The following is a 27196-nucleotide window of genomic DNA, read 5'->3' as shown; positions in this document are numbered from 1 at the left end:
TTATTTATTTGACAGACAGAGATCACAAGTAGGCAGAGAGGCAGGCAGAGAGAGAGAGGAGGAAGCAGGCTCCCTGCTGAGTAGAGAGCCCGATGTGGGGCTCCATCCCAGGACCCTGGGATCATGACCTGAGCCGAAGGCAGAGGCTTTAACCCACTGAGCCATCCAGGCAACCTGAGAATGAGCTTCTGACAAAAAAAAATAATAATAACTGAGAGATCGATCAACATAAAGACTGCTGGTTAGCTTAAATATATTGTTACTTATAGAACTAAAATTAAAGGCTTTATTAAATATAAATTATTAGAAGGGAAATAATACAGTATGAAATTATGCTATAGAGAATGCTGGTCATTCTCTTGCTTTCCAGGTTTTGAGAATGGAAGAATGGAATCGTGGAAGGCATAATGGTAAGCGATGCCCTTCTCCCTTCTTCTGTGGTAGAAGAGCCCATCTTCTGTGAGAAATTAGAAATGTCTGCCATTTGACTCCCCAGCCGTTCTTGCTGCTCAAGGTAGCCATATGACCTAGATTTTTACAATGAGATATAAGAGTCAGTCTGCTGGGGAGTTTCTGGAAGATTTCCTTTCCTGATAAAATGTGAGAGTCAGGCACGAAGAGGTTTCCCTCCAATGCTCCTCCCCTTTCCCCTGATCTTGCCTAAGAATGGGCTGCTTGGAGCTGGAGCTTGTCTTGCAACTATGAGGCAATAAGCCTTGAGATGAAAAGAACATTTCTGATTCAGCCTCCCCTATCACACACACCCCTCTAAGAAAATCTGCCCTTACGTATAACTGAACTCAGAAAGTAGTAGGGGAAGACTATAGGAAGCCTGATACTTCGTGACATCTTTGAGCCACTGAACCAACCTTGGGAATACCTACCTGGAAAGACTTCTTGTTATGTGAGATAATTGTTTTCATTGTTGAGATCTACTTGAGATCTTTCTCTGTGTGTCAAATAAATAAATAAAATCTTTAAAAAAAAAAAAAAAAAGCTCATTCTCTATTTAGATTCCTTAGGAAGGGCTTGTGAGACCAAAATTTTATTTCCCTTTTTTCCTGGGTGCCTGAAACATTTTTTTTCTTTTTTTCTTGAAATTCAGTAATTTTAATAGATATGTTTTGTTATTGAACATTCTGAGGCATATTCTGAAGTATGCTCTTTTAAATGTAGTTTTTGCTTTTGTTTTTTAAAGATTTATTTATTTGAGAGAGTCCTGTGCATCTAATTTCTGAACATTTCGATGTTTTTCCCCCTTATACACAAAGTTTCAACACAAATACTGAAATTAGCAATTAACCAGTTTCTAAGAAGTTAAAGGGGAAGCCAGGCTCAAGAATATTCCTTAAGACAGATACTAAGGACTGCCAAGCTCAGCCTCCTCCTCTGTTCTGCAGAGGCTTGAGTTCTACGAACTATGTTTCCTAGACCTCCTTGCAGAGAGGCGTTGTACATGATTTAGATGTGCATGGACTTCAATTCAGAACTGAGGTAAGAATGGGAGAGAGGCAGTGCCTATGCCATCCATTTTGCTGGAGGAGATCATAATAGAGGTAGTGTGCTTCAGTAGCTGCCAGTATGGCTCTGCCCTCCCAATTTGCCAGGCAATGCAGAGCTATAGATGCTCAGTCTAGAGTGGTTTTCAGTTCTTCCAACTGTTTGCAAACCACTTAATTTTCTATAATAATTCCCTTATTGCTTATACTAACTAAATTCCGTTTTCTGAACCTGACCCCTAAATAAAAATTCCCTCAGTGGGTCTGTGTTTGTGATATAGATGCATGTGCGTCAACTCACTCAGGAGCAAGGGATTGTGTGTGTGTGTGTGTGTGTGTGTGTGTGTGTGTGTGTGTGTGTAATGTATACACTCAGGTGGAGAGAGAGGTTCCGTGGGGGCCCTGCAGGGCACTCAATGGACAATTATGGTTTGTGCCCCATTAGAAGAAGATGAAGAGGAAGATTCGAACACAGAATTCGCGATGCCCAAGCTCCAGGGCCAGCCCAGTGATGCTGTGCACATCTTCTGTGGGCCAAATATAGGATTGGTGTGGCCCTGGAAGTCTCACACGATTACCGAAGCTCTAGAGGTCCGTGGGTACCGGCTGCGGGGCCAGTACCTGCCCCCCAGTTATAAGCAGCTGCAAGAGGACCTGGACAACAATCCTCGGATCCAGCAGGCACTGACTATGCAACAGGCCTTGCTGGAGGTGAGAAGAGAGTTTAAGGAGGGGGAAGACGCTCACTAATTCCTGTCATAGCCATCCACCTCTGTCCTAAGCACCTTGTCTGTGCCTAGGGCATGCTGCATGAGGTGAAGGAATTCTGCAGGGAATATCGTTGGATGACAAGCATTCACCAGTTCCTGCAGGCCTGGGGGCCCAAGAAGCTGGAGTCCATGAGAGGTGGTCCTGTCAAGAACTATGTGATGCTGGTGAGCTGCCTGAATCTTTGGCAGACCCGTGTCTCCAACATCCCTAACAAGCTGGTTACAAAAGGCAGATTGATGCTGCTGGGCTGCCATCACATACAGTCAGAGATGGGTGAGTGCTGCTCATCCTCTTTCCTTTCCTTCCGCCTTCCTTATCTGATCCACGTGGCTCTCCTTGGACCTGGACTGCCCTCCGAGGACTTTTGGTAATGGCCCCTCATTGGACTTGTAGATCCTCCCAGAGGCCCAGGTCCCAGGCCCTTCCCTTTGCAGTTAAAGTTGCCATCATTACAGAGGATAGCCTCCCTGTCTGTTTTGGCTCTGTTCATTCTTCATACTCTTTGGGAGTCAAGTTTCTATCACCCAACACTTTCTTTTTTCCTGAGATGGAAGTAGTTCAAACCAAATGTGACTGAGAAAAGTCTTAATCTACTCCTAAGGCTCGTGAGCTCAGTTTCTTTGCAGATATTCTCGGTAATCAAGAGTGCCTGTCCCCACATGCAACAGAGTCAAAACTGACACTATAATTTGCATGTATAAAAAGTTATTCTCTTTAACTGTTACGGCCTTACTTGTAGTTATAACTTCTGCAGGTGGTGAAAGAATGGATTCAATTGAAAGTGAAAGCACTTTTCATATAAAGCAGTGCTTAGGGTCTAATTCAGAACATTTTGGGTATTTGGTCAATTAAAAATTCATTCTACAGTTCTGGGTTATTTTTATTCTCAAGTGCCCTCTGCTCCTCTTCCCCTGCAAGGTGGCATCTGGCATTGGAGAGGGCTGCTGGGCTCTGTGCTCTTCTTTGCTGGCTTCTGTCAACCCTCACCGAGTTGTAACATGTCCCTGCTTGGTCTCTGGCCTCCTCCTAACATTGCTGTTTCTGGGGCCACTGTGGCCTGAGCTGGTGTACCTATGTGTGTTCCCTTGGCTGATAGGAGCCCAGAGTGTCTACCTTTGCCGACTTGGCCCTGCATTTGCTCCTGCTGGCTTCGTAGGCCCTTGGGGTGTTCGTAAACCCTTCATCTAGCCTTCCTCTTAGGCTGGCTAGCCCTATAGGTTCTGCTTCAGTGTCCCTCTGCCCTCTACATAGGACCCCTTCCAGGTCCACTGGTTATTAGCTCTCCATTATCTTCTGTATCTCCTGCCATTTGGGAGTTGTGAGGGACTTGGGAGCATTGTGTTTGGCCCTCCTTTTGCCACAATGCATCACACTGTGATTTCTACCCTGATGTGACTATCTTGTGTTAGCCCAGGGGCACTCTGCAGTGGCATCTTCCCAAAGTTCCACACAGAAAGTGGAGCTCGGTCCCACTCTGTCAACCTTTTCATCTTCAACCCATTTGGGTTTCCTTTTTATCTCAGTTTTCCTCTTGTCCCCCTACTAGGTCAAGGCCTCGTAGCTGTTGGACTCCCTGGGTCTCTGAGAAATTTGGTTTAAGATCTCATTTTGTTCCTCTGTTTTCCCCCTCCCTTCCAATGAGAAGGGTGTCTCATGCTATTGTTTACCAGCTAAAGTGTCTCTGCCTAGAAGCTGGTCTTCGAAAGGCTCACAGTGGGGTAGATTGGGAAGCCACTGATTGTTCTAGGAAGCAGAATGTGGTTCTGTTTTCTTACCTAGCTCCCAATAACCAATAGTGTCTGCTTCCTGCAAAGAGTAGGTACTGTCAGACTTGTGGTCTCCAGGCCTGCTTTCTTTGTGGAAGTGGGTGGCCTGAGAGATCTTGCTTGAAAATGCTTGCCTGCCTTTCCCTCCTTGTCTTTGCTCTTCAATGGATGAAAACATGCGTTATTAGGCATCTTTTGGGCCACAAAAATTCCCCACTCTTCCCTCTCTCCATCCCACCTAAATGTACAAGGGTTTCGGGCTGCATGGCAGGAACAGGGAGGGCCTGTGACTGGCCTACTTTGTTTCTGACCCTATTTGGGGTAGGCTTTGCTCCACTGTTGTTCAGGAAGTCTCTGTTCTTTCTAGTTTGTTAGATTCTTGGTCCTTAGTCCAGATCAACTGGTCTCTCCAAGAAGAACAGATAGAGAAAAACATGGCGTTCAGAATCCTGGGTTTGCTTTTCAGTGGTTTGTGTGACCCCAGATCACTGAACTTCATTCAGTTAGTTTATTTGTAACATGGGCCTGATAATTTAGTCACTCAGAGTTATGACTAGAAGAGTAAATGAAATATTTTTTGCAACGTTTCCGGCATTGAGACAGCCAGGCACTTGGTGCTTAATTTTTTCACTTAATCTTATCCTTCTTGTGATCTAGTTTTGCTTACTTATCCTCCAACTCTGTTCCTCTTCTGCCTGGTCTTCCTTGAATTGTGAATGACACCATTATTCATTCTTGTGAGTTAGTGTCCATCCTTTACTCTGCCCTCTCCCTAACTCCACCACTTCCAACACCAAATTCTTTCCATTCTTCTGCCTCCTAAATATCTCTCAAATCTGTTTTCCCATCATCCGTCTCCAATTTCTAACCCCCAGCAGCCCTGGTATTTTTCAGTCTCTGATTTTACCATACGATGTCGCTGCTGAGCTCCTCTCTGCCATCACCTGCCTGCCCACTGCCGCTCTGAAAAGCTGCACAGTTCCAACAACCTAGCTAGAGTGATAGGCCCCAGGGGTAGTTTGCTAAAGGATATGTTCTCTCCTGGTGTATTTCTTCAACCTCAGGTCTCCTTCCACCCATTCCTTCTCTCTCTTGGTTTTCTCAGTCTCCGTTCTTGGTATTAAATCCCACTGATGACTTCCTTCTAGGCTCCAGAAGGTTCATACCCAGTGTGTTTTAATTCTCTGTGCCTGGAACTCACTATCTCACTTTCCGGTTACTGAGATGATCCTAGAGGAGAAGTCAGTTTATTTTCACCCCTCAAAATATAAAACAGAGCAGAGTGGAGTTAGGCTGCCTGAGTTTGAATCTTTGTTCTACCACTATGTGATTTTTTTAAAAAGTTTTTATTTAGGGACACCTGGGTGGCTCAGTCGGTTAAGCTGTTGCCTTAGGCTCAGGTCATCATCCCAGGCTCCTGGGATCGAGTCCCACATCAGGCTCCTTGCTCAGCAGGGAGCCTGCTTCTCTCTCTGCCTCTGCCTGCTTGTGCGTGCTCTCTCTTGCTCTCTCTCTGACAGATGAATGAATAAAATCTTAAAAAAAAAAAGTTTTTTATTTAAATTTCAGTCATTGAACATACAGTGTAATACTAATTTCAGGTGTACAATATAGTGACTCAACACTTCCATACCATACCCGGAGCTCATCACACCAAGCTCATTCCTTAATCTCCATCACCTGTCTCACCCATCCCCCTACTCTGCTCCCCTCTGGTGACCATAAGTTTGTCCTCTACAGTTAATAGTCTGTTTTTTTGTTTGCCTCTCTCTTTCTCTTTCTTTTTTTTCCCCTTTGCTCATTTTTTTTTCTTAAATTCTATATATGAATGAAAGCATATTGTATTTGTTTTTCTCAGACTGACTTATTTTGCTTAACATAATACTCTCTAGCTCCATCCATGTTATTGAAAGTGACAAGATTTTATTCTTTTTATGGCTGAATAATATTCCAGTGTGTGTATATACCACACCATCTTTATCCATTGGTCAGTCGATGGGATACCTGGGCTGTTTCCGTAATTTGGCTATTATAGATAATGCTGCTGTAAACATCTGGGTGCATGTATCCATTGAATTAGTATTTTTGTATTATATGGTTAAATACCTAGTAGTGCAATTGCTAGATCGTAGGGTAGTTCTATTTTTAACTTTTTGAGGAATCTCTATACTGTTTTCCAGAGTGGCTGTACCCAGGCTACATTCCTACCAACAATGCAAGAGGTTCCTCTTTCTCCACAGCCTTGCAAGACTTGTTGTTTCTTGGGCAACCGGGTGGCTCAGTCAGTTAAGTGTCTGCCTTCGGCTCAGGTCATGATCCCAGGGTCCTGGGATTTTTATGGTTTCAGTTCTTACATTTAGGTCTTTAATCTGTTTTGAATTTATTTTTGTGTATGGTATAAGAAAGTGGTCCAGTTTCATTCTTTTGCATGTAGCTGTCCAGTTTTCCCAGCACCACTTTTTGAAGAGACGGCCTTTTCCCCATTGGATATTCTTTCTGGCTTTGTTGAAGATTAATTGATCATGTAATTGTGAGTTTGTATCTATTTTTGTGCCAGTACCATACTGTTTTGATCACTACAGCTTTGTAATATAACCTCAAGTCCAGAATTGTGATGCCTCCAGCTTTTTGTTTATTTTTCAAGATTGTTTTGGCTATTCAGGACCTTTTGTGATTCCACACACATTTTAGGATTGTTTGTTTTAACTCTGTGGAAAAATGCTACTGGTATTTTGATAGGAATTGCATTAAATGTGTAGATTGCTTTGGGTAGTATAGACATTTTAACAATATTTGTTCTTCCAATCCATGAGCATGGGATATCTTTCCATTTCTTTGTGCCCTTTTCAGTTTCTTTCATCAGCGTTTTGTAGTTTTCAGAGTATAGGTCTTTCACATTTTAGGTTAAATCTATTCCTACGTGTCTTTTTATTCTCAGTGCAGTTGTAAATGGGATTCATTCTTTAATTTCTCTTTCTGCTGTTTGATCATTGGTGTAGAGAAATGCAACAGATTTCTGCACGTTTATTTTGTATCCTGCACCTTCACTGAATTTGTTTATTTTCTAGCAGTTTTTTAGTGGTCTTTCAGGTTTTCTATATACAGTGTCATGTCACCTGCAAATGATGAACATTTAACTTCTTTGCTGATCCAGACGCCTTTTATTTCTTTGTCGTCTAATTGCTGTGGCTAGGACTTCCTTTATACTATCTTCTTCTTTTTTTAAGATTTTATTTATTCATTTGAGAGAGAAAACTTGAGGAGGGGGTGGGGAGAAGGCAAAGGGAGAAGCAGACTTTGAGCAGAGAGCCCAACACGGGGTTCGATCCCAGGACGCTGGGGTCATGTCCTGAGCCAAAGGCAGGTGCTTAACCACCTGAGCCACCCAGGCGCCCCTCCAATACTATCCTGAATAAAAATGGTGAGCGTGGACATCCCTGTCTTATTTCTGACTGTAGTGGAAAGCTCTTAGTTTTTCCCCACTTAGGATGACATGAGTGGTGGGTTTTCGTATCTGGCCCTTATTGTGCTGAAGTATGTTCCCTCTAAACCTGCTTTGTTGAGGGTTTTTATCATGAATGGTTGTTGTACTTTGTCAAATGCTTTTTCTGCATCTGCGGAAAGGGTCATGATTCTTATGCTTTCTTAATGTGATGCATCACATGGATCGATTTGCAAATATTGAACCATCCTTGCAGCCCAGGAACAAATCCCACTTGAATCTGGTGAATGATTCTTTTAATGTACTGTTGCATTCTGTTTGCTAGAATGTTACTGAGAATTTTTACATCTCTGTTCATCAGGGATATTGTCTGCAGTTCCCTTTTTTAGTGCTGTCTTTATATGGCTTTCCTGTCAAAGTAATGCTGGCTGCATAGAATGAATGCAGTTTTCCTTCCTTTTCTATTTTTTAAAATACTTCTGAAGAGAATAGGTATTAACTCTTCTTTAAATTTTGGGTAGAATTTGCCTGTGAAGCCATCTGGTCCTGTACATTTGTTGCCAATGTGTCATGTTGATAATGTTGTTGAACCCCTCTAAGGCTCAGTTTGCATATCTGTAAAACAGGGACAATAATGTTATCTACCTTAAAGGGGTTCTGTGAGGATTAAAAGGATTAATACGGGCAAAGTAGTTGATTCTGTATATGGTTTGCAGTAAACAAGCATTCTTTGCTGCATTTTATGGTATACTGCTTTTCATATTCTTTAAAAGATTTTATTTATTTATTTGACAGAGACAGCACAAGTAGATAAAGAGGCAGGCAGAAAGAGAGGGAAAAACAGGCTCCCTGATGGGCAGAGAGCCCGATGTGGGGCTCGAGCCCAGGACCTTGAGATCATGACCTGAGGCTTAAACCACAGAGCCACCCAGGCACCTATCTTTTCATATTTCTTTATTCCTTTTATTTTCTTTTTCTTTTTTTGTAAGTAGGCTCCTTGCCCAGCGTGGGGCTTGAACTCATGATCCTGAGTTCAAGACCTGAGATGAGATCAATAATCAGACACTTAACTGACTGAGCCACCCAGGCACTCAATAATGGTGTTTCTTATAATCAGTGGTATCTTGGTGGTGTCAGTGATTTGATGAGACCTCATGCTGGTGTTATTCCTGACCTTGGAAACAGTGGAGTTGTCCCTATCACCAAAGGCAGCCTCTAAGATTACCTTCTGGCCCCATATCCACAGGAGAGCTCCTTTCTTTCAATCCTTAAAAACAAAGGGCAGATTACACATTCTTCTTCTTCTTCTTCTTTTAAGATTTTATTTATTTATTTGACAGACAGAGATCACAAGTAGGTAGAGAGGTAGGCAGAGAGAGGGGGGAAGCAGGCTCCCCACTGAGCAGAGAGCCCTATGTGGGGCTCGATCCCAGCACCCCGGGATCACAACCTGAGCCAAAGGCAGAGGCTTTAATCCACTGAGCCACCCAGGCGCCCCTACACATTCTTCTTGGTACCTCTTCTACTAGAGCAAAACCACTAAGGCCCCCCAAACAGCAACTTTCATCCCAATAGGGCATTCTGCTCTTCATGAACATGTCATTTCTGTGCCTTTGTATGTGCTATTTCATCTGCTCGACGTGGCTTTGCTCTTTGGAGCATTAGCTGCTTGACACATTCCCTCTGGTATTTCCTCCCAGAGGAGGCCTTTCCTAGCCTCCTCAGGCCTCCTCTCCTTTCACTATGTCAGGCTCAGGGCTCCCGAGCACTTGCAGAGCATTTATCACACTGGTCAGTGATTGTGTGTTCGTCTGTCTCTGCAAGCATATTGTGAACTTCTGAGGGTGGGAACAGTTTCTGTCTCACTCATTCACTGTGGTTTCCTGGTGCCCAGCACAGCCTTTAGTAGCTGCAGATAGCTGTGGATCACACCAGTGAATAGCAGCTGACTGGACACTAGGCACAAGTCCAGTAAATGCTCACTGAGTGAGGGAATCAATTCATTGTCTGGCTTCCCCTTTACTCCTTCCCCATTCTGGATCCACAGCAATTCCCCAGCACCCCTTCTCTTTCATATACTCCTCACACCTAACCCTCTCCTGTCTTCAGAATCCAAGTTGGAGAGCATCAGGAAGGACGTTCTTACCCATGTGCAGAATGAGTGCTGGACCCGCAGTCAGCAACTCATAACAGAGCTCATGGATTTCACGGAGGTCTTCCAAACCATCAACTCAGACATTCATACCATTGCACAATGCTCCCAGAAGGTAGGCTCTTCCCATCTTTCCTTCCTAGCTTATCCGGGGGCCCATCTTGCTAACATGCTCAGCATACTCTTCTTCAGCTCCCTGGTGAGCTCCAGTGGGGCTTGATGCCTTTAAACTATGCTCACGTATGTGATCTGCCCTTACTAACTCTCACCCTGTTCTCATGACCCTAAGTCAGGGAGAGACTGTGGCATGATGAGAGCCATGGTCCTGCTTTCAGAGAGAGTTGTTCTCTCTGTGACAGTCAGATCTAGGGATCTCTTGCCCCGTCAATAGGGTCGTGATTTGGTGAGGAGCTGTGCTGTCTTCACAGAGACCTGGGTCAGATGGGATCGGACCCCAGTGTGCCCCTGATCCCAGTTGGGTAAAAGGTGGCTTCTGGGGTCTGGAGCCTCTAGCAGGTGGGATTGCCTCATAGGGATGAGCCCAAGCTGGTTTGCAGGGGTGTAGGGGTGCTGGTCTCATGCTGTGGGCCCTGCAGTTGAATGAGGCCAGTGAGCAGTACAACATGCTGGAGGAGCAAGTGGAATACATCCGGTCACTCCATGAACTCATCCGGAACCACTTTAGCATCTTTAGCGCTGAGAACGAGGCACTGGACATCTCGGTGAGGAGGCAATTCCAGAGGTCACTCATGCCTCCCAGCCCCCCGCCCCCACACCTGTTTTGCTTGACTGTGCTCTGCTTGTCCCACAGCTCCTGGATGTGTGGGAGGCATTTCAATTTGAGAAAAGCCAGGCCTCAGAGTTCTTGCTCAGCAAGCGACACGCCATTGTGCCCAAGCTGAAGCAGCTGATAGCCGCAGCCCTGGTGGAGCTGGAAGGCCTGATTGACAAGGCCCTATCTGGCCCCTTCATGGACCCCACGCAAGAACAGAGGAGCACTGAGCGCCAGCTCATCTCTTTGGAGCGTCAGTTCCAGAACACAGCCAGCCACCTCAGTGAGCTGCACCACGCCTATGCCACCTTCACTGGTACTGAGGATCCCTGCCCCTCCCCCCATCCTGTGATAGACCCTCCAGCTGAGATAAGGGTCCTGTGTCCTGAGTGTCCCTAAGCAAGTCTCGGGAATCACATAGCTTCCTTTTAATCTCTTCTTTAAATGAAAACTGTAGGATAAAATCGTCTTACACTGGCTATGTCAAGGGTCATGCTTAGGGTGGGAGACAGGGGCCTCACGGTCTGGTAGGGAAGGCAAATAGGTGAATGTTCCATTAGAATGTGATGGGGTTAGAGGGCTGAAAGCCTGTGCAGCAGAAATGCAAAGGTGCCCACCCTTTAGTCCTTAACCTACTCAACCCAGTTTCAGGCTGTAGGCCCTAGGTAAGATAGGTCTTGATAAGCCATAGGCACAGCTTCCAGCCAATGTGGTGTAGAGGGGCAGCTGCTGCGGGTCTCCCTGACTCATAGGAGGAGACCAGGGCAGAACTGTTGGTCTCAGCCCTCTGTATAATGGTGCAGCTAGGCTGGTCCCCTCCTTCTTTATATAGAACTTTGTGGGCTCAAGTTTCTTTTCTCAGGTGCAGTCAGTTCTATCAGTTACTTTTATCCCCTGGAAGGTCACATTGCTTCTGAGTTGCTTGTTGCTTTTTGTTTGTTTATTCATTGTAGGTTTTTTTGTTTGTTTGTTTCATATGTAAGTGAAATTATATGGTATTTGTCTTTCTCTGTCTGACTTATTTCCCTTAGCATTATACCCTCCATCTGTGTTGTCATACTACTACCATTTTTAGAAATGTCACATCTTTTCATAATTTTCATTCTTTCCTTAAATGGCTGTAATATTTTTTGAGCATTTATTTTTTCTAAGAAGGGAGTTAGAGGTGTTAAAATTTCTAAGCTCTTTTTTCTTTTTTTTAAAAAAGATTTTATTTATTTATTTGACATACAGAGATCTCACGTAGGCAGAGAGGCAGGCAGAGAGAGGAGGAAGCAGGCTCCCCGCTGAGCAGAGAGCCCGAGGTGGAACTCGATTCCAGGACCCTGGGATCCTGACCTGAGCAGAAGGCAGAGGCCTTAACCCACTGAGCCACGAAGGTGCCCCAATTTCTAAGCTCTTTATGCCTAGAATGATTTCATAATGTCCATACATCACAGCTTGGCTAAATACTGAATTCTGAAGTCACAAATTTTTTTTCTCCGAACTTAGGCTATTGCATCATTGCCTTCTGATAGTTGGCATTGTGGGCAAATTTGATACCAATTCAACTTTTTTTCCAGATAGGTAATCTGTTTATCGGTTATTTGGTAATGGCTCTTAATATATTTGCTTTGTCTTCTTTCAGAATTCGTACTTACATATTGGATTTTCTGAATCTCTTCTCCATTTCTTTTATCTTCATCATCAGTCATCCCTTTACTCTGAATTCTGGAGAAATATCACGAGCTTGTCTTATCAATTTCCTCTCTCTGTAAATTCCACTGCATTTTAAAATATGCACACATATTGTGTGTGTATGCATGCTTATGTGCACATGTATATGTATGTAAGTGTATGTGTAGATATTGGTTGCTAAGGTAATTTCCTACCCGGGCTCCTCAGAGAGTGGATGATTTTAGGGTTATCTCAGGGTAGGTACAAGATGAGCCTAGGATATTTTTTAAATCCAGAAAGTAAGAGAGTAATAAATTCCTTTAATAATAAGGGAGGAACATGTCACAAAGACACAGAAGGGATGCCACTGGCCAAATCTGAGACAATATGAGCACCAAAGTACAAAGTAAACTATTGGAAAAATAGGAATTGATTATCCACAGTAATAATAAATAGATAAGTAAGTCAATGAAGGAGAAATGAGGACTTGCCAGGAGTCAACTAGAGAAAATCTGGAGGGGAAAAATAATCATTTTGCAGGGCGCCTGGGTGGCTCAGTGGGTTAAGGCCTCTGCCTTCGGCTTGGGTCATGATCCCAGGGTCCTGGAATTGAGCCCCGCATCGGGCTCTCTGTTCAGCGGGGGAGCCTGCTTCCTCCTCTCTCTCTCTCTCTCTCTCTCTCTCTCTGCCTGCCTCTCTGCCTACTTGTGATCTCTGTCTGTCAAATAAATAAATAAAATCTTTAAAAAAATAATCATTTTGCAAACATTCTGATAAATATTGGATCAGGTAAGGATCATCAGGGGATGTCAAATCTGGGGACAAATTTGATGAGGAGTAGAACGTTTACATTGTCTTAAAGATTCTCCTCCAGAGACTACTTATTAGTTGCAAGGAAGGGGAGGAAAAACCTTAGCAATTATTTAGTGGAGAAACTGGGCAACATTTTGACCATGTGTTCAAATATTAACATCACCAGTGAGGGACAGATAGACATCATGGACCTCCAGACATGGTACCCAGAGGACACAATACCTATTCAGTAATCCAGCTGAAAATAAATAACTTCAGTCACGAAAACCATACAAAGACAACATGAACTTCTTGTGAACAAAAAGGGGAGAAGGGGGTCAATGTACTTCAAAGATGTCTGTTAGAAAAGATTAAGCCTGTGAGGAATGTTAAGAGAAGTTAAAGAGACATGACAAGTAAATGAGGTACTTGATCCTGGGCTGGATGCTGTACTTGAGGGAGGAAAAGGGCTATATAGAACGTTTTAGGTCAACGGACAAAATGGGAACACAGACTGTAGACTAAGGAATTCTGTCAATGTAAGATAGGAAGTTGATCTCTGTACTATAGTTATGTAAGAGAATATCCCTGTTCTTAGGAAATATGAAATATGTAACTTACCCTTAAATAGTTCAGAAAAGAATTATGTATTTTTGTATACATATGTCCATATACACACAGAGCATGTAAACACAAATGATAAAGAAAACGGGTCAAATGTCAACAAAAGGTGAATCTTTAGAAATGGTATATAGATATTCTTGTTACAGTTTTTGCCTGCAACTTTTAAAGATGAAATCACAGGGCGTCTGGGTAGCTCAGTCCGTTAAGTGTCCAACTCTTGATTTTGGCTTGGGTTGTGATCTCAGGGTTGTTGAGAGTGACCCCCTCATTGGCCTCTGCCCTCAGAGTAGAGGCTACTTAAGATTCTCCCCTTCTTCCCCCACCCCAATCTCTGCTTGTGTGCCTGCTCTCTGAAAAGAAATAAAAATAAAAATAAAAAAGTGAAATCACTTCTAGATATTTTTTTTAAAAGATTTTATTTATTTATTTGTCAGACAGAGATCACAAGTAGGCAGAGAGGCAGGCAGAGAGAGAAGAGGAAGCAGGCTCCCTGCAAGGCAGAAAGCCCAATGCGGGGCTCGATTCCAGGACCCTGGGATCATGACCTGAGCCAAAGGCAGAGGTTTCAACCCACTGAGCCACCCAGGCGCCCCCAGATAAAGTTTTAAAATGCAGTGGAATTCACTGAATAGATACCACGGCACATGTCTGTCAGAGGATATTTGCTGTTAATACTCAAGTTTGTCCTTCTCTTCTTGCATGTCTGGAAATATAATGCCTGTTCTTTCTTACAGAAGAAGTTCCTCATTTGTCCAATATTTGATGTTGAGGCAATTGCTACCAAAGATTATATGAGTCTGTAGCCAGATCTTTTGAGTCAGACAGAGAATGACTGGAAGAGTTTAAATTTACTACCTTTTTTTTTTTTTTTTTTTTTTTTTTTTTTTGGTCAGATGAGAGCTTTGATAGCCTGATAGTGATCTAAGCCTTTCAATATTCTGATGTTCTCCGTGACGGATGATGCTCACACATGAAAGATGCATGATTACCAGCCTCTGAGCTTTATTTCATCACTTTTTCTCTCACTCAAGAAAGTAAACTGGAATTCGAATGAATGAGAATGACAATTTTACTGCAATATTCTTAAACCTGGTCTGATGCCTTTTAATTGCAATCCCAGTACTGTAATGATAATTATTATTATTTTTAAAGATTTATTTGAGAGACAGCATGTGCATACACATGCATAGTGGGGAGGGGCTGGGGGAGAGAAACCCCAAGCAGACTCCCCACTGAGCATGGAGCTGACGTGGGGCTCTGTCTCACTACCCATGAGATCATGACCTTAGCCGAAACCATGATATTATGAGATATGAAGGGAGGGAAGGATGACCAGAAGTACACAAAATTGGAAGCATCATCATTTACCCTCCATGGTCCTCTCTGTGGGCTAGATCTTTACCATAGGCATCTCACTGGATTTGTCCTTCTGTCTAACAGCTGCTTGTTGTGTGCCTGTACTGTGCACAGGGCTTGCCGTGTATCAGTGGACAAAGAACAAACCTCCTGCCCTCACAGCCCATCACTGTAGCCGGGAGAAAAAGATAACAAATAATAAATGTAAAATATAACCAAATCGTGGAGTATTTTAGAAACTGAGAAGTTGCGCAGAAAAAAGAAGAGAGCAAGTAAGAGGTGTCAGGAATGGCGGGGAGGGTAGGTAGCCGTTCATAACAGCTTGGGCTCCCCGGGCCACATGTGGAAGGACTTGAATTGGTGAGGGAGTGAGATATATGGTCCTCTGAGGGGACAGTGTTCCAGAAGAATGAACTGCCCATCAAAAGCCCTCAGCAGAAAGGAGCGTGTCTGGTGCATCCCAGCAACTAGGAAGCACTGTCCCTTGGATGGATGGTCCCCACCTGCATTGTACCGAACAACTTTGGCTACCCCAGCCCTGGCACTTTTAGATGCTTGTTTCTGCCATTACAGGCTCCTGACTGACCATTGCTCGCCATGACCCCTGCCCCCAGCCTAGGCCTCAGCCTGCCCTATCCCACAGGAGACAAGAGTCCTGTGCCCTTGCCAGTCTGCGGGACCCGTCCGATTGTGCAGCAGCAGCGCATCTGGCACCTGTACCGAGTCATCTCCGAGAACATCAGCGAATGGAAGTGCATGGCTTTTGCCAAGGTGCCAATGCTCTCAGAGCTCCTGCCTGAGTGGAGAGGCTGCAGGGGGAAGGTGGGGGAAGGGTCTCCAGCTGACAGTGAACCTTCCTCCCTCTAGTTCAGCATGACTATGGCCCAGGAGAAGACAGAAGGCTGGCTGATGGAGGCAACCCACATGAGTACAAGCCTGGAGCTCCACAGCCCAGTCCTGCAGTGTTGTATACGCATGGTAGAGGAGTTCCGTAGCTACCTGCCATTACTGACCAAGCTGGGCAGCCTCCAGCTCCAGAACTTCCAAGCCCTTCTACAAGGTGTGTTTTGGGTAGAGTCAGGGCTGGGGGAGGTGGGGTGGGGTCGTGGTGGGGAGGAAAGGACTTGGGGATTAGAACAAGTGACAACTTTGTTCCCTGCTGCTCCTGTGGGCAACACCTTTCCTCCCTGGGTTGCTCCCTGCCTTGCTCCCACAGGGACCAATATTTCTAGCCTCCTGCACCATCTTGTGGGTCCTCTCTGCTGCCTTGGGCTAGACTCAGGCTCGAATCTTAGCTCTGTGCTCTGTGTTGTGCTCTGAACCCTACATTCTGAGTTCTTGGCTCTATGTTGTAATTTCAGATCTTCTGTTGGGGAGCTGGCCTGGGCTGGGCTCAGGGTTGCCGATCTGAGACTCTGGGATATGGGCCAGACTCTTCCATATACCACGTGTTGCTCTAACTTGTCTCCTCTACCTCCAGCCTTAGGGTTAGACAGTCTCTGCAACATGGAACTCCTAACACTGGGTCAGCTGCTCACTTGTCCACTGCTGGATTTTGCAGATCGAATCAATCAGGTGGGGCCCTCCAGAGAAAGGGAGTTGGTCCAAACCCAGGACCTATTTGCTAAACTGTAATAGATCCAGTTAAGTTCTAGCAACCCCTTGCAACAGGGGGCCGTAGATTTTGGCTTGTGGTTGGGAAGGTGGGAAGCTGAGTTTGCTATCCTGCCTGGAGGGTGTGGGGATCTGATGGGTGGTTTCAGACTCTGACTGAGAGATGCCCCGCTCCCAAAGTTGTAGGCACACAGGATAGCAGATGTCCCCCAACACCTGCCCTTTTCCAACATGAGCTGATTAAGGTACTGTCCTCCGCTGAAACCTTGGAAAAGAGTGGGTTTCAAGGCAGCAGCTTTGGGTCAAACTATGCTACAGATGGCTTATCTGAAGCCAAATGATCCTACTCTCCATCTCTGACACTTCCACTCCCCTGAGCCCTGGCCCTTGAGTCCCAGCTTCAAGGTTCTCCCCTGAGGCATCACCCAGTGCTGGTTCCTGAGACCCAGCTGTTCCAGATCTGGCAGTGTGAAAACGAACGAATCCATGCACAAGATACCCTACGGCGGCTACAGCGGGTCTGGGAGGCACGCCAGCTGCGACTCATCAACTTCATCCTGCACGTGCCCTATGAGCCCCCAGGCGGGGAGCGCCCCAAGAAGCAAATGGTCCGCAGCCCCCAGTGGGAAGTGGTGGGAAAGGACAGTGGCACCTTCATCCTTTCAGGTGAGACCAGGGTTTGCTGCTGGGTGATAGCCCCCTGCCAGGGGCCATTTTCGTCCACCAGGTCCACCAAGCCCTGTGGGATCTAGGTTCTCCAGCCAGGGTCTCATCCTTACTGGACAGGATATACCAGTCTGTCCTGAGACAGTGTCTTTCACGTCACTCTTATTAAGTCTTAATCTTGGGAGCTCCCTCCTCCTGCCCATGCTGCTTTTTTAGCAAAAGTCCTTCCCTTTCTGGGTGTACTAAGAAATCCCTCACAGTGATGATATCTCTCCATTTTCCAGTGCTCTTTCCTCTAGATGGCATCCTGCTGTCTGAGCTTTTGCTCCCCTCATTTACCCTTATCTGTTTTCTCTGAGCCAAACATGAGACGTGGAGATTCACAGACGGAAGTGCTGTCCCTCAGGAGCTCCCAGTCCAGTGAGAGAGGACAATAGAATAGAGATGACTGCATGGTGGAGAATCTAACTGAGGGCAGTCAAATCTCAGAAAGAGGACAGATTTTAAAGGACTGAAGAGAGTCAGAGGAATCTTCTCTTCCCATAGACAAAGGCCACATGCTGACTCCTGAAGGATTAGAAGTTTGCCAAACTTACAGGAAGAAAAGGGCATCCTGGGCAGAGGGAACAACATATATACAGGCACCGAGATGGCATACATAGTTAGGGAATTGCCAGTAGAAGAGAAATTCTCTTATCCAACCCACTTGAACCCCAACTGGCAAATTCAGTCAGTTAAATAGGAAGATCATAAAAAATGATGTGTATATATGGCTTAAGATTTTTACTTTAGCTTTAAACATATAAATATACATTTATTTATTAAATAAATGTCCTTGGCTGAAGGACAAGAGCTTTACTTTGATTTGCAGTCAACTGATAGAAGCTCCTCACTGCCTTTCCCACATTAATGCACTGTCCACCATTTCTGCTCTCAACTTCTGTAAAGTTGAGCAGTGATGTGAAGACGTTTATGAAGTTGCTGGAGTACAGAATTTTTCTAGATTTTTATTACAATTTCCAATTTTTAAAAATTGACCTATACATAATTTAATATGCTTTATCAACTCACCTTTACTGAAGGCTTTCCATAGTTTCCATAGAACCAGGAACTCTTTCCCCACCCATATTTAAGTAGTTAACATAATATCAGATCAAACTCTGTAATTAGATTATAACTCACATGAACAGGCTTGTAAACACACTCTGACTCTAGGTGAGCATAATTCTCAACTAGTGGAAGAAAACATGTTTGGGTCTTCTAGAGAATAGCTTGAGTGTCAGTGTTATTTGGGTACTAGTCATTTCTGCCCTTGCGCCATCAACTGCCAGCTCAGCTCAGCTGGAACGCACTCTTCCTTAGATTATGGCAGCCTGCAGGATTCTATCCAGGAAAGTCTTCAGGTATTGTTCAAGATCCTGGCCATCCAAAAATCGGGAGACTTAAACAAAGCAGCTTTGGAGTGGGTGACCATCATGCATAGCCTGAGTGAGTGCAGACCTCTAGCTGGATGAATGGGTAGGACCTGAGGTGGGTTAGCCTGGAGGGATGGGGTTAAGAGGTGGGGGTTGAGTGGGGGCAAGATCAGAAGGACAAAGTGAGGATCCCCTCCAGAGCCACTTCTTGGGCTGAAGTGACCAGTTGAAATCTTATTCACAGTGAAAGTTTGCTGTCTTCCAAACAAGGTCCCTGGGTCCTGCTGAGTATTTTGGGGTGGGGCACCCTGAGAGGTCAGGACCAGCTGGACCCCCTAGCAGAAGCTAAAACCCCAGTCTCCCTCCAGTGTTCCTCTCACTGCTCACACAGGTGCCTTGCTGGAGGTGTGGGTGACTTTCCAGCAGCAGTGGATTTTTCTGAATAAAGTTCTGCATGAGATGAAGATCGAGTTTCCTAGTCCTGACCTGGTAGGGAAGAAGGGTGAGGCAGGTGGACAAGGGCTACTGTGTTGTCATGGGGCTCAGGCGGGGAGGGAGAGCTTCCCTCACTTCTATCTCCTCTCACCGCAGAACTCCCGGTTCAAGGCCACAGACGATCAGTATCGGACCCTGATGCAGATCTCTGTAGATGACCCCTGGGTTCTGTCACTTATCGTGCCCAGTGTCAAGCGGAGCCCTCATTTCCAAGGCCAGCAGCTGCAACAGCTGCTTCAGGCAGGCTCCGTGGAGCTGGAGGGCATCATTATGGCCCTGAAGAGTGTGCTCTATCGGGTGTGCGCTCATTTCCCCCGCCTCTTCTTCCTCAGCGACAGCGAGCTGGTGGCCCTGCTGGCTGCCCCCCTGGAGTCCTGCGAGGCCCAGCTATGGGTACGGCGCTGCTTTCCTCATGTGCACGCTGTGAGCTTCACGTCCAGCCCACTTGATGAAAAGGTGGATGACCGGGAGGCAAGCCCAAACGCATTGACTTGGGTGGAGGCGCTGGCAGTGCTAGGGGCAGGCGGCGAGGAGGTGAAGCTGCCGAGGTCCATTCCTCTGCATTCAGATCTCCCCAAGTGGCTGGCCTCTCTGGAGAAGTGCCTGCGTCGGGCCCTGGTACACAAGTTGCAGGGTTGTGTGGCTTCCCGCCTCACTCTGGGCCCATCGCTAGATGAGGCCTCTAAGCAGCTGCCCCAGGAAAGCCAGCTGGCCCCACAGCTGTTTGCCCACCACTGGCTACACATAGTCCAGGCCTTCCCGTGGCAGTGTGTGCTGGTGGCAGAGGAGGTTGTATGGCGGGCAGAGATGGAGGAGGCTCTGCTGGAGGGGAAGACCCCTGCCATGGTCCGCGTGCATGTGTGCAAGCTTGAGGCACTGGTGAATTTTATACGGGCCCAGAGGGCCTCCCAGGGTGAGCAGCCCCTGGGCTCTGTCCGCCAGGCCAGCCTGCTCAGTGCCCTGCTGGCCATGGCAGTGACTCACCGGGATATAGCACAGCTGCTGCAGGAGCACCAGGTCAGTGATCTGACAGATTTCCACTGGGCTCGCCAACTCAAATATCACCTGGGCTCACCTCATGTCATCCCCCAGAGTCCCCTGCAGAGTCTCAAGACTATCGCATCTGCTGTGACTTCTCCGTCGCCAGCTGCATGCTGGATAGACGTTCTTGGCCGGTCCTTCCTGTACAATTATGAGTACCTGGGTCCCAGATTGGGGTCTCTGCCCAGCCTGCTGCCTGAGCGGCCAGCCCTGGTACTGTTGCTGGCCTTGGAGGAGGTGGCCTGTGGGACTCTACTGGGCCCTGATGGAGTAGGCAAGGCAACCACAGTGAAGAGCCTAGCACGGGCCCTGGGGCGCCAGCTGGTGACAATGCCTTGCCTGCCTCAGATAGAGGCCCAGAGCCTAAGCAACTACCTGAATGGTGCCTTGCAGGGTGGTGCCTGGCTGCTGTTGGAAGCGGCTCAGCGCCTGCCCCTTGGCTTGCTGTCTGCCCTGGGCCAGCGTCTGGCTGAACTGCACCACCTCTATGCCCCACTGTACCAGGCGGCCTCCCGAAGCCCCAGCACTGTTGACCCCACACAACCCCAGCTCCTCGGCAGTGGCTTCTTTGAGAAACACCACGTATACATACGCCTTGGCTACGGCTCTCTCCTGACACTGCGTTCCCTGAGCCCTGCTGTGCCTGCCAACCTGCACTTGCTTCTGCGGCCTGTGGCCTTGACACTGCCTGACCTTCAGCAAGTGGCAGAGCTGACCCTGCTAGGTGCAGGGATGCGGGATGCCTCCCGCATGGCTTCCCGCTTATCTAAATTCTTCTCCCTAGAGCTTGAGCTGGTGTCGGCACCCCTGCCCTGCCGTTTGCCTCTGCTCCAGCAAATACTGGAAGACATGATACAGAATTTAAATGTGACCAAGGAGGAGCCCAGGTCCCAGCAGCCCCACAGCCTGGCTGTGACCGAAGAGGCTGCCCTCCTGCGTGCTCTGCTACGCTCGCCACTGTTCAGCACCCTCAGTGGTCTCCACCTGCACAACCTCCAAGAGCTGCTCTGTGGGCTTTTCCCTAATGCCAGGCAGGTGCTGGCAGAGCCTGAGGCATACACGCCAAGGAAGCCATTGCTGGTGGAGGAATTGCTGCAGATAGGCATTCATCCCAGCCCTGATATTTTGGGGTCCCTAGAGCAGCTGAGCCAGGCTCTGGGCCGGGCTTTGGGTATTATACTCCTGGGCCCCGCAGGCAGTGGCAAGACCACTTGCTGGCACAGCTTATTTAAGATCCAGAATCAGCTGGCGGCCAGGGAGGATGCCTCAACCCAGGGCTGCCAGCCGGTGGAAGTCACGCACCTATATCCCAATGTCCTCAGCCCCCAGGAGTTCCTGGGATGGCTAGAGGGCCCCTGCTGGCACCATGGTGTCTTCCCTAGGCTGCTGCGTGCAGCCAGCATGTATAAGACTGTGGGCCTGAGGGGGCCACCACAGGAATCAGTGGGGATCCAGCACTGGATAGTATGTGATGGGGTAGCCAATGCCTCTTGGCTGGACCCCATCACTTGCCTCCTGAAAGATGCCCCCCAGCTCAGCCTCCCCAGTGGTCAGCAGATAGCACGACCCCCAGGTACTTTTCTCCTGATGGAGGTGGGAGATGCAACAGGCATGTCCCCCACAGTGGTGAGTCAATGTGCCCTGGTCTGGTGTGGTGGGGAGCAGACATGGCAGGGGATGCTTAGCGTTCTGATGGCAGCCCTGCCGCACGAGTACCACCTGCATCTTCACACGGTCGCTGAGCTCAACCACCTGGCCGAAGTGCTGGTGCCAGCAACGTTCCAATTCCTCACCTGCCAGGGTGCCAGCTCTCTGCTGCATGTTCACGGGCAGCGGGCTCTTTGTCCAGGTGTGGCTGAAGTCACCAGTCTGGCCCGTATCTTGCGTTGTCTGCTTGACCCCCACCTGAGGATAGATGAGGGGGAGAAGGCACACATCTCAGGTGAAGGGAAGGGAAAGGGAAGGGATGGCTCGGACATAAGGGGCCTTGAGGACAGCTGGCATATAGCTGGTGCCTGGCACATGGGTTTTTTGGTGGGCTTGGGTCAGGGGACCAAAAGTGGACAGTGACAGAGCCAGTCTCTACTCTCTCCCCCACAACCTTTTTCCTGCCTGGGCTCCTCTTCTGGCCATGGTGACCTTTGCAGAAGACCTCAGCTTTAGCGATCCTGTGGCCCAAAGCTTCAAGTCCTCAAAAAGCAGCTCTCTGAACCCGTCCCAGGTTGATAATGATGATGCACCTAATCAGCGCAAGAAACATTTGCTGGCTGTCAGCAGCTTTCTTTTTGCATTGATCTGGGGCTTTGGAGCCCACCTGCCCTCCAGGTATCTTCAGGAGCGGGATTGGGAGTGGGTGATGCAGAGGGCTGAGATGGACTGGCGCATGGAAGTTAAAAACTCAGGTGACATCACTGTCAGTGGGGGCGGAGGGGAGAGTGGAATTTGTGAGTGCATCACAAATGGAACTGTTGTAACTATCTGACACTTTTGCCCATACATCCAACTGAACAGGCTCTGGCCCCTCTTTGATACCTTCTTGAGGGGTTCTATTAGCTGCCTCTCCAACTATCCTGAGCCACCGCCTTCAGCCTTGGTGTTTGACCTACATGTGTGTCCTGATAATGGGACATTGGTCCCCTTCACTGGCCATTACCTGGGGAGCCGCATCAGGGGAACTCTGGGAGCCTTCAGCCCTTCTCCACAGGTGTGAAGACAGTGGGGCAGCAGTTGGGGTTGGGGTTCAAGGAGATATCCTGGAGGAGTCCATGTTCTAGGCCCAGCTAAGGTCTACCTGTTCCTGTTCTTTGATATGTTTTCACAATCACAAGAATATATGAAGTGTTCTGCAAGTACAGCTCTAAGATGAGACCCCTAGACTTTGCTTTCAGCTAAATTACTATCCTAAACTGGTGCTGCCCCAGTAAGTCCTGCTTCTGTGCCACAGACTGAACGGCTCTTGTATGTGGTGGACCTGCTTCTGTCAGAAGGACACCCAGTGCTGCTGGCTGGAGAGGCGGCGACCGGGAAGTCCACCTTTGTGGAGGTGCTCGTGGAGCCACATCATCCCTATGTGTGCAGCCCCATCCACCCTGCCTTCACTCCCATCCACCTACGCCTGCTGCTGAGTCGAGGGGTCCAGGGCCAAGCACAGGCTGCCCCGTGGCCTGGGCACCACCTGGATTCTAAAGGCTCCCTCCTCTTCCTGCTGGAGGATCTACACCTGGCTGCTTCTGGTAAGGAGCTGGGTAGAGGGAAGGAAGGAGTCCTTGTGTTCTCTTGAGGCTGTAAAGTCCCTAACAATATTTACTGACTCCCAGTTAGACACCTACAGACCAAATCTCAGCAATCCATTCTTAGTATCTTCTACGTATGCTTCCTGAACAATCATAACCCTCCCATGACCTTATCCACCATCTCTGTGTTTGGCTGCTAAATACTTACCCCAGTCCAGGATGTTCTTCTAAGCACTAGACCTGTTTATCCAACTACTTACTGTGTATCTCTACCTTGTTGTCCCATTGGCTCTTCAGATTCAACTCATCATCTTACCCCTAAAACCTGTTTTTGTCCTCTATTAACTAGTACAACCATCCTTCCAGTCACTCAAGCCAGGAATCTCATTGACATCTCCCCCTTACCAAAATCCATTCACATTGTCTCTCAATTTGGCATTCTACATATCTCTCAAATCTTTCCACTTATTTCCATTCCATCTTCCCTGGTTCAGATAGTCATTACCTGAAACACTGGTGAATGCTTTTGCAAGGCTTCTTGCAGTGAGGCTTTCTTCTCTAAGCTCTCACACGCTGTACTCCAACTAGAGTCAGCTATGTACAGGCATTCAATAAATCAAGCTTCCGCTAGCCTCTGGGATTGCTGTCCTTTCTGCCTTCCCTGTATGTATCTGGCTAAGTCCTTATTCTTTACAGATAATCTCAGTCAGTGTGCTCTCTAGGAAACCTGAGCCTCCAGGCTAGGTTAGACACTCATCTCGTGTTCCGTAAAAAATCTGTGACAACCATAGTTTTATGATTATATGTTTACTTATTTATGCTTATTCTGAGCTTCATGAGAAGAGAGATTCAGATTTGTCTTACTCATTTTGATAGACTCAGTAGTAAGTAAGTGCTCAGTAAGAGTTGGTACAAGCAAAGATTAGAAAGGAAAGGGGAAATTGTGATAAAAGTTAGCAATATTGAAGTTTAAAGTTTCTAAAGTGGTGTGCCCCTAGATGATGACAGGTTTGAATATGGCCATGGAAATGGGCAGAATTGGAGTCAGGGAAGTCAGTGGTCTAAAGCATTAGCTGGATTGTCCAGTTAGACCTGAATATAGGACATAGAATACTTGAATCAGGTGGTGTATAATTTATTGAGGACTATGTGTTTTATCTATGTCATCTTTAGTGTCTATAAAAGCCTATTAAGATGGAGATTTTGAGGGGAATGTGGGTGGCTCAAATGGTTAAATGTTGGCCTTCAGGAAAGGTCCTGATCTCTAGGTCCTGGGATCCAGCCCCCTTGGAGCTCCCTGATCAAGTGAGGAGTCTGCTTTTCCCTCTCCATCTGCCGCTCCGCCTTCTTGTGCTCTCTCTGTCTCTGCCTCTCTCTCAAATGAATAAATACATTCTTTAAAAAAGAAGAGATATATTATGGGCATTTTAAAGATGATGAAACTAAAAGATTTTATAATTTGCCTAAGACACTCAAGCCAGTTAAGTGTCAGGACCAAGATTAAAATTTAAGTCTGTGTAACACTAAAACATGTAATTTTCTACAACTATATTATTTGGGCCTTTAGGTGAATTTGCACAAATAATCAAATTGTCAGAGGAAAATAGAAAGAGTAAATTCAAATCTGTGAATAGCAACTGAGAAGAGATTTCAACAGGAAGGTTGAAAACAATTGCAAACAATGTTGTGGAGTGAAGTATATTACAGTTGGCAGTGTAAAAGATATCCCAGGGTGACAGCCACTGAAACATCTAGTATAATATAAAAAATTAATAAATGTACAATAAAACAAAAAAATGTGACCCATCATCTAGAAAAAAAACAGTCAATTAAAAATTGACCTTAAAATAGTCTAGAAGTTAAATCTAGCAAATATCTACAGCAGTTATTATGGCTATTATAAGAATCCTCAGGTAGTTAATGGAAAATATGACTCAAATGGACAAACACATAAGTAATCTCTGCAAAGAAATGGAAACTACTAAAAATAACTAAACAGAAATTTTAGAGGAAGAAAATACAGCAACTGAAATGAAAAATTCACTGCATGGTTTAATAGCAGATTGGAGATAGCAAAAGAAAGAGTCAGTGAATCCTGACTGTTCTGAGGAACAGAAATATATTGACTATGAATAGAGCTTCAGGCAGGGGCGCCTCGGTGATTCAGTCTTTAAGCATCTGCCTTCAGTTCAGGTCATGATCCCAGGGTCATGGGATCAAGCCCTACATCAGGCTCCCTGCTTGGCGGGGAAGCCTGCTTCTTCCTCTCCCACTCCCCCTGCTTCTGTTCCTGCTCTGGCTGTCTTTCTCTCTCTCTGTCAAATAAATAAATAAAATCTTTAAAAAAAATAGAGCTTCATACACACACACACGCACACACACACACACACACACACACACACACACATAACTGGAGGTCCAGAAGGAGAGAGAATAGGGCAGGAAAAAATACCTATGAGGAAATAATGGCCAAAATTTCCCCAAATTTCTTGGGAAATATTAACTTTTCAAATATAAAGCTCAGTTACCGCCCAAGTAAAATAAGAAGAAGAAAACCACACCTAGGCACATCATAGTCATATAGCAGAAAATCAAAGAAAGAAAAACCTTGAAAGTGGTCAGAAAAAAGATAAAAACATGTTATGTATAGATAAATAGTATTAAGAGTGATGGTTAACTTCCCATCAGAAACAACAGAATCCAGGGGATAGTGGAACAACACATTTCAAGGACTAAAAGGTGGGGGCAGGGGAACCTGTCATCTTAGAATTCTCTATACAGTAAGGATACCCTTCTTGAAAGCAGATGAAATGAAAGTATTGCAGATGCATGAAAGCTGGGAATATTTACTGTTGCTACAATTGCTCTGTAAGAAATGCTAAAAGGGACACCTGGGTGGCTCAGTTGGTTAAGTGGCCAACTCTTGATTTCAGCTCAGGTCATGATTTCAGGGTCATGTAAGATCAAAGCCTGCAACAGCCTCCGTGCTGGGTGGGAATCCTGCTTAAGATTCTTTCTCTATCCCTCTCCCTCTGAACTGCCTGCCCACCTCCTACCCCAGCTCCCTGCCCCCTCACTCTCTCTTAAAAAAAAAAAAAAAGCCTAATAGATGTTCTTTAGGCAGAAGGGAAATAGTGTCATATGGAAACTCAGGTCTACAGAAAAGAATGAAGAGTGCAAGAAATGGTAAATATGTGGGTGCATATAAATAACTATCTTTTTCATCTTTTAATTTCCTTAAAATACAGTTAAGAGTTTAAAAAGAAAAGTAATAATATTTGTATTTTTTTCAAATTTTTAAACTGTAGTTAGTTAACATACAGTGCAATATTGGCTTCGGGAGTAGAATTCATTATTCATACTTACATACAACACCTAGTGCTCAACACAAGTGCCCTCAATACCCATCACCCATCTAGCCTACCCCCCACCCTCCTCTCTCCATCAACTCTCAGTTTGTTCTCTGTCTCTTATGGTTTGCTTCCCTCTCCCCCACCTTCCCGTATGTTCATCTCTCATTTGCAATGATGTAGATGGAGCTAGAATGTATTGGGCTAAGTGAAATACATCAGAGAAAGACAATAGCATATTATTTTACTCATATGTGAAATTTAAGTAATAATAGTTATAGATGGAGTTGATAATGTATGGAGAGGTAGAAAATAAATTGGAACACTAGTAAAAGGATAGGGTATGGAGCAATGAGTAAAAATTATACTACTGTAAGAGTCTTACATTTGTTCAATGTGAAATAGGAAGTGGGAAAGGTCAGGTATGGAGTATTAAGTGGCATGATATTACTTAAAAGTATCAACACATTAAGGAGGCATAATATTACCATAGAAAAAATCACTAAATAATAATAGCAAAGAGTATAATTTAAAATACATAATATTTTAAAT

General features: G+C 46.0%; 1 protein-coding gene across 1 annotated transcript in view; it reads left to right on the top strand.

The window, feature by feature from the left end:
* Nucleotides 1–27196, top strand: part of DNHD1 (dynein heavy chain domain 1) — a 70023-nt gene that overhangs the window by 20289 nt on the left and 22538 nt on the right. Inside the window, 15 exon segments of the mRNA XM_059392611.1 lie at nucleotides 1945–2210; nucleotides 2300–2543; nucleotides 9588–9745; nucleotides 10227–10401; nucleotides 10404–10718; nucleotides 15474–15601; nucleotides 15698–15890; nucleotides 16311–16405; nucleotides 16903–17110; nucleotides 18473–18598; nucleotides 18917–19014; nucleotides 19117–22003; nucleotides 22209–22386; nucleotides 22573–22765; nucleotides 23006–23294. Coding sequence (XP_059248594.1) covers nucleotides 1945–2210; nucleotides 2300–2543; nucleotides 9588–9745; nucleotides 10227–10401; nucleotides 10404–10718; nucleotides 15474–15601; nucleotides 15698–15890; nucleotides 16311–16405; nucleotides 16903–17110; nucleotides 18473–18598; nucleotides 18917–19014; nucleotides 19117–22003; nucleotides 22209–22386; nucleotides 22573–22765; nucleotides 23006–23294 — 5553 coding nt within the window.

Source organism: Mustela nigripes, chromosome 1, assembly GCF_022355385.1.
Source record: "Mustela nigripes isolate SB6536 chromosome 1, MUSNIG.SB6536, whole genome shotgun sequence".
NCBI classification, from domain to species: Eukaryota; Metazoa; Chordata; class Mammalia; order Carnivora; family Mustelidae; genus Mustela; species Mustela nigripes.
Note: the sequence above shows the minus strand (reverse complement) of the source record. Positions and strands in the feature narration are given on the sequence as shown.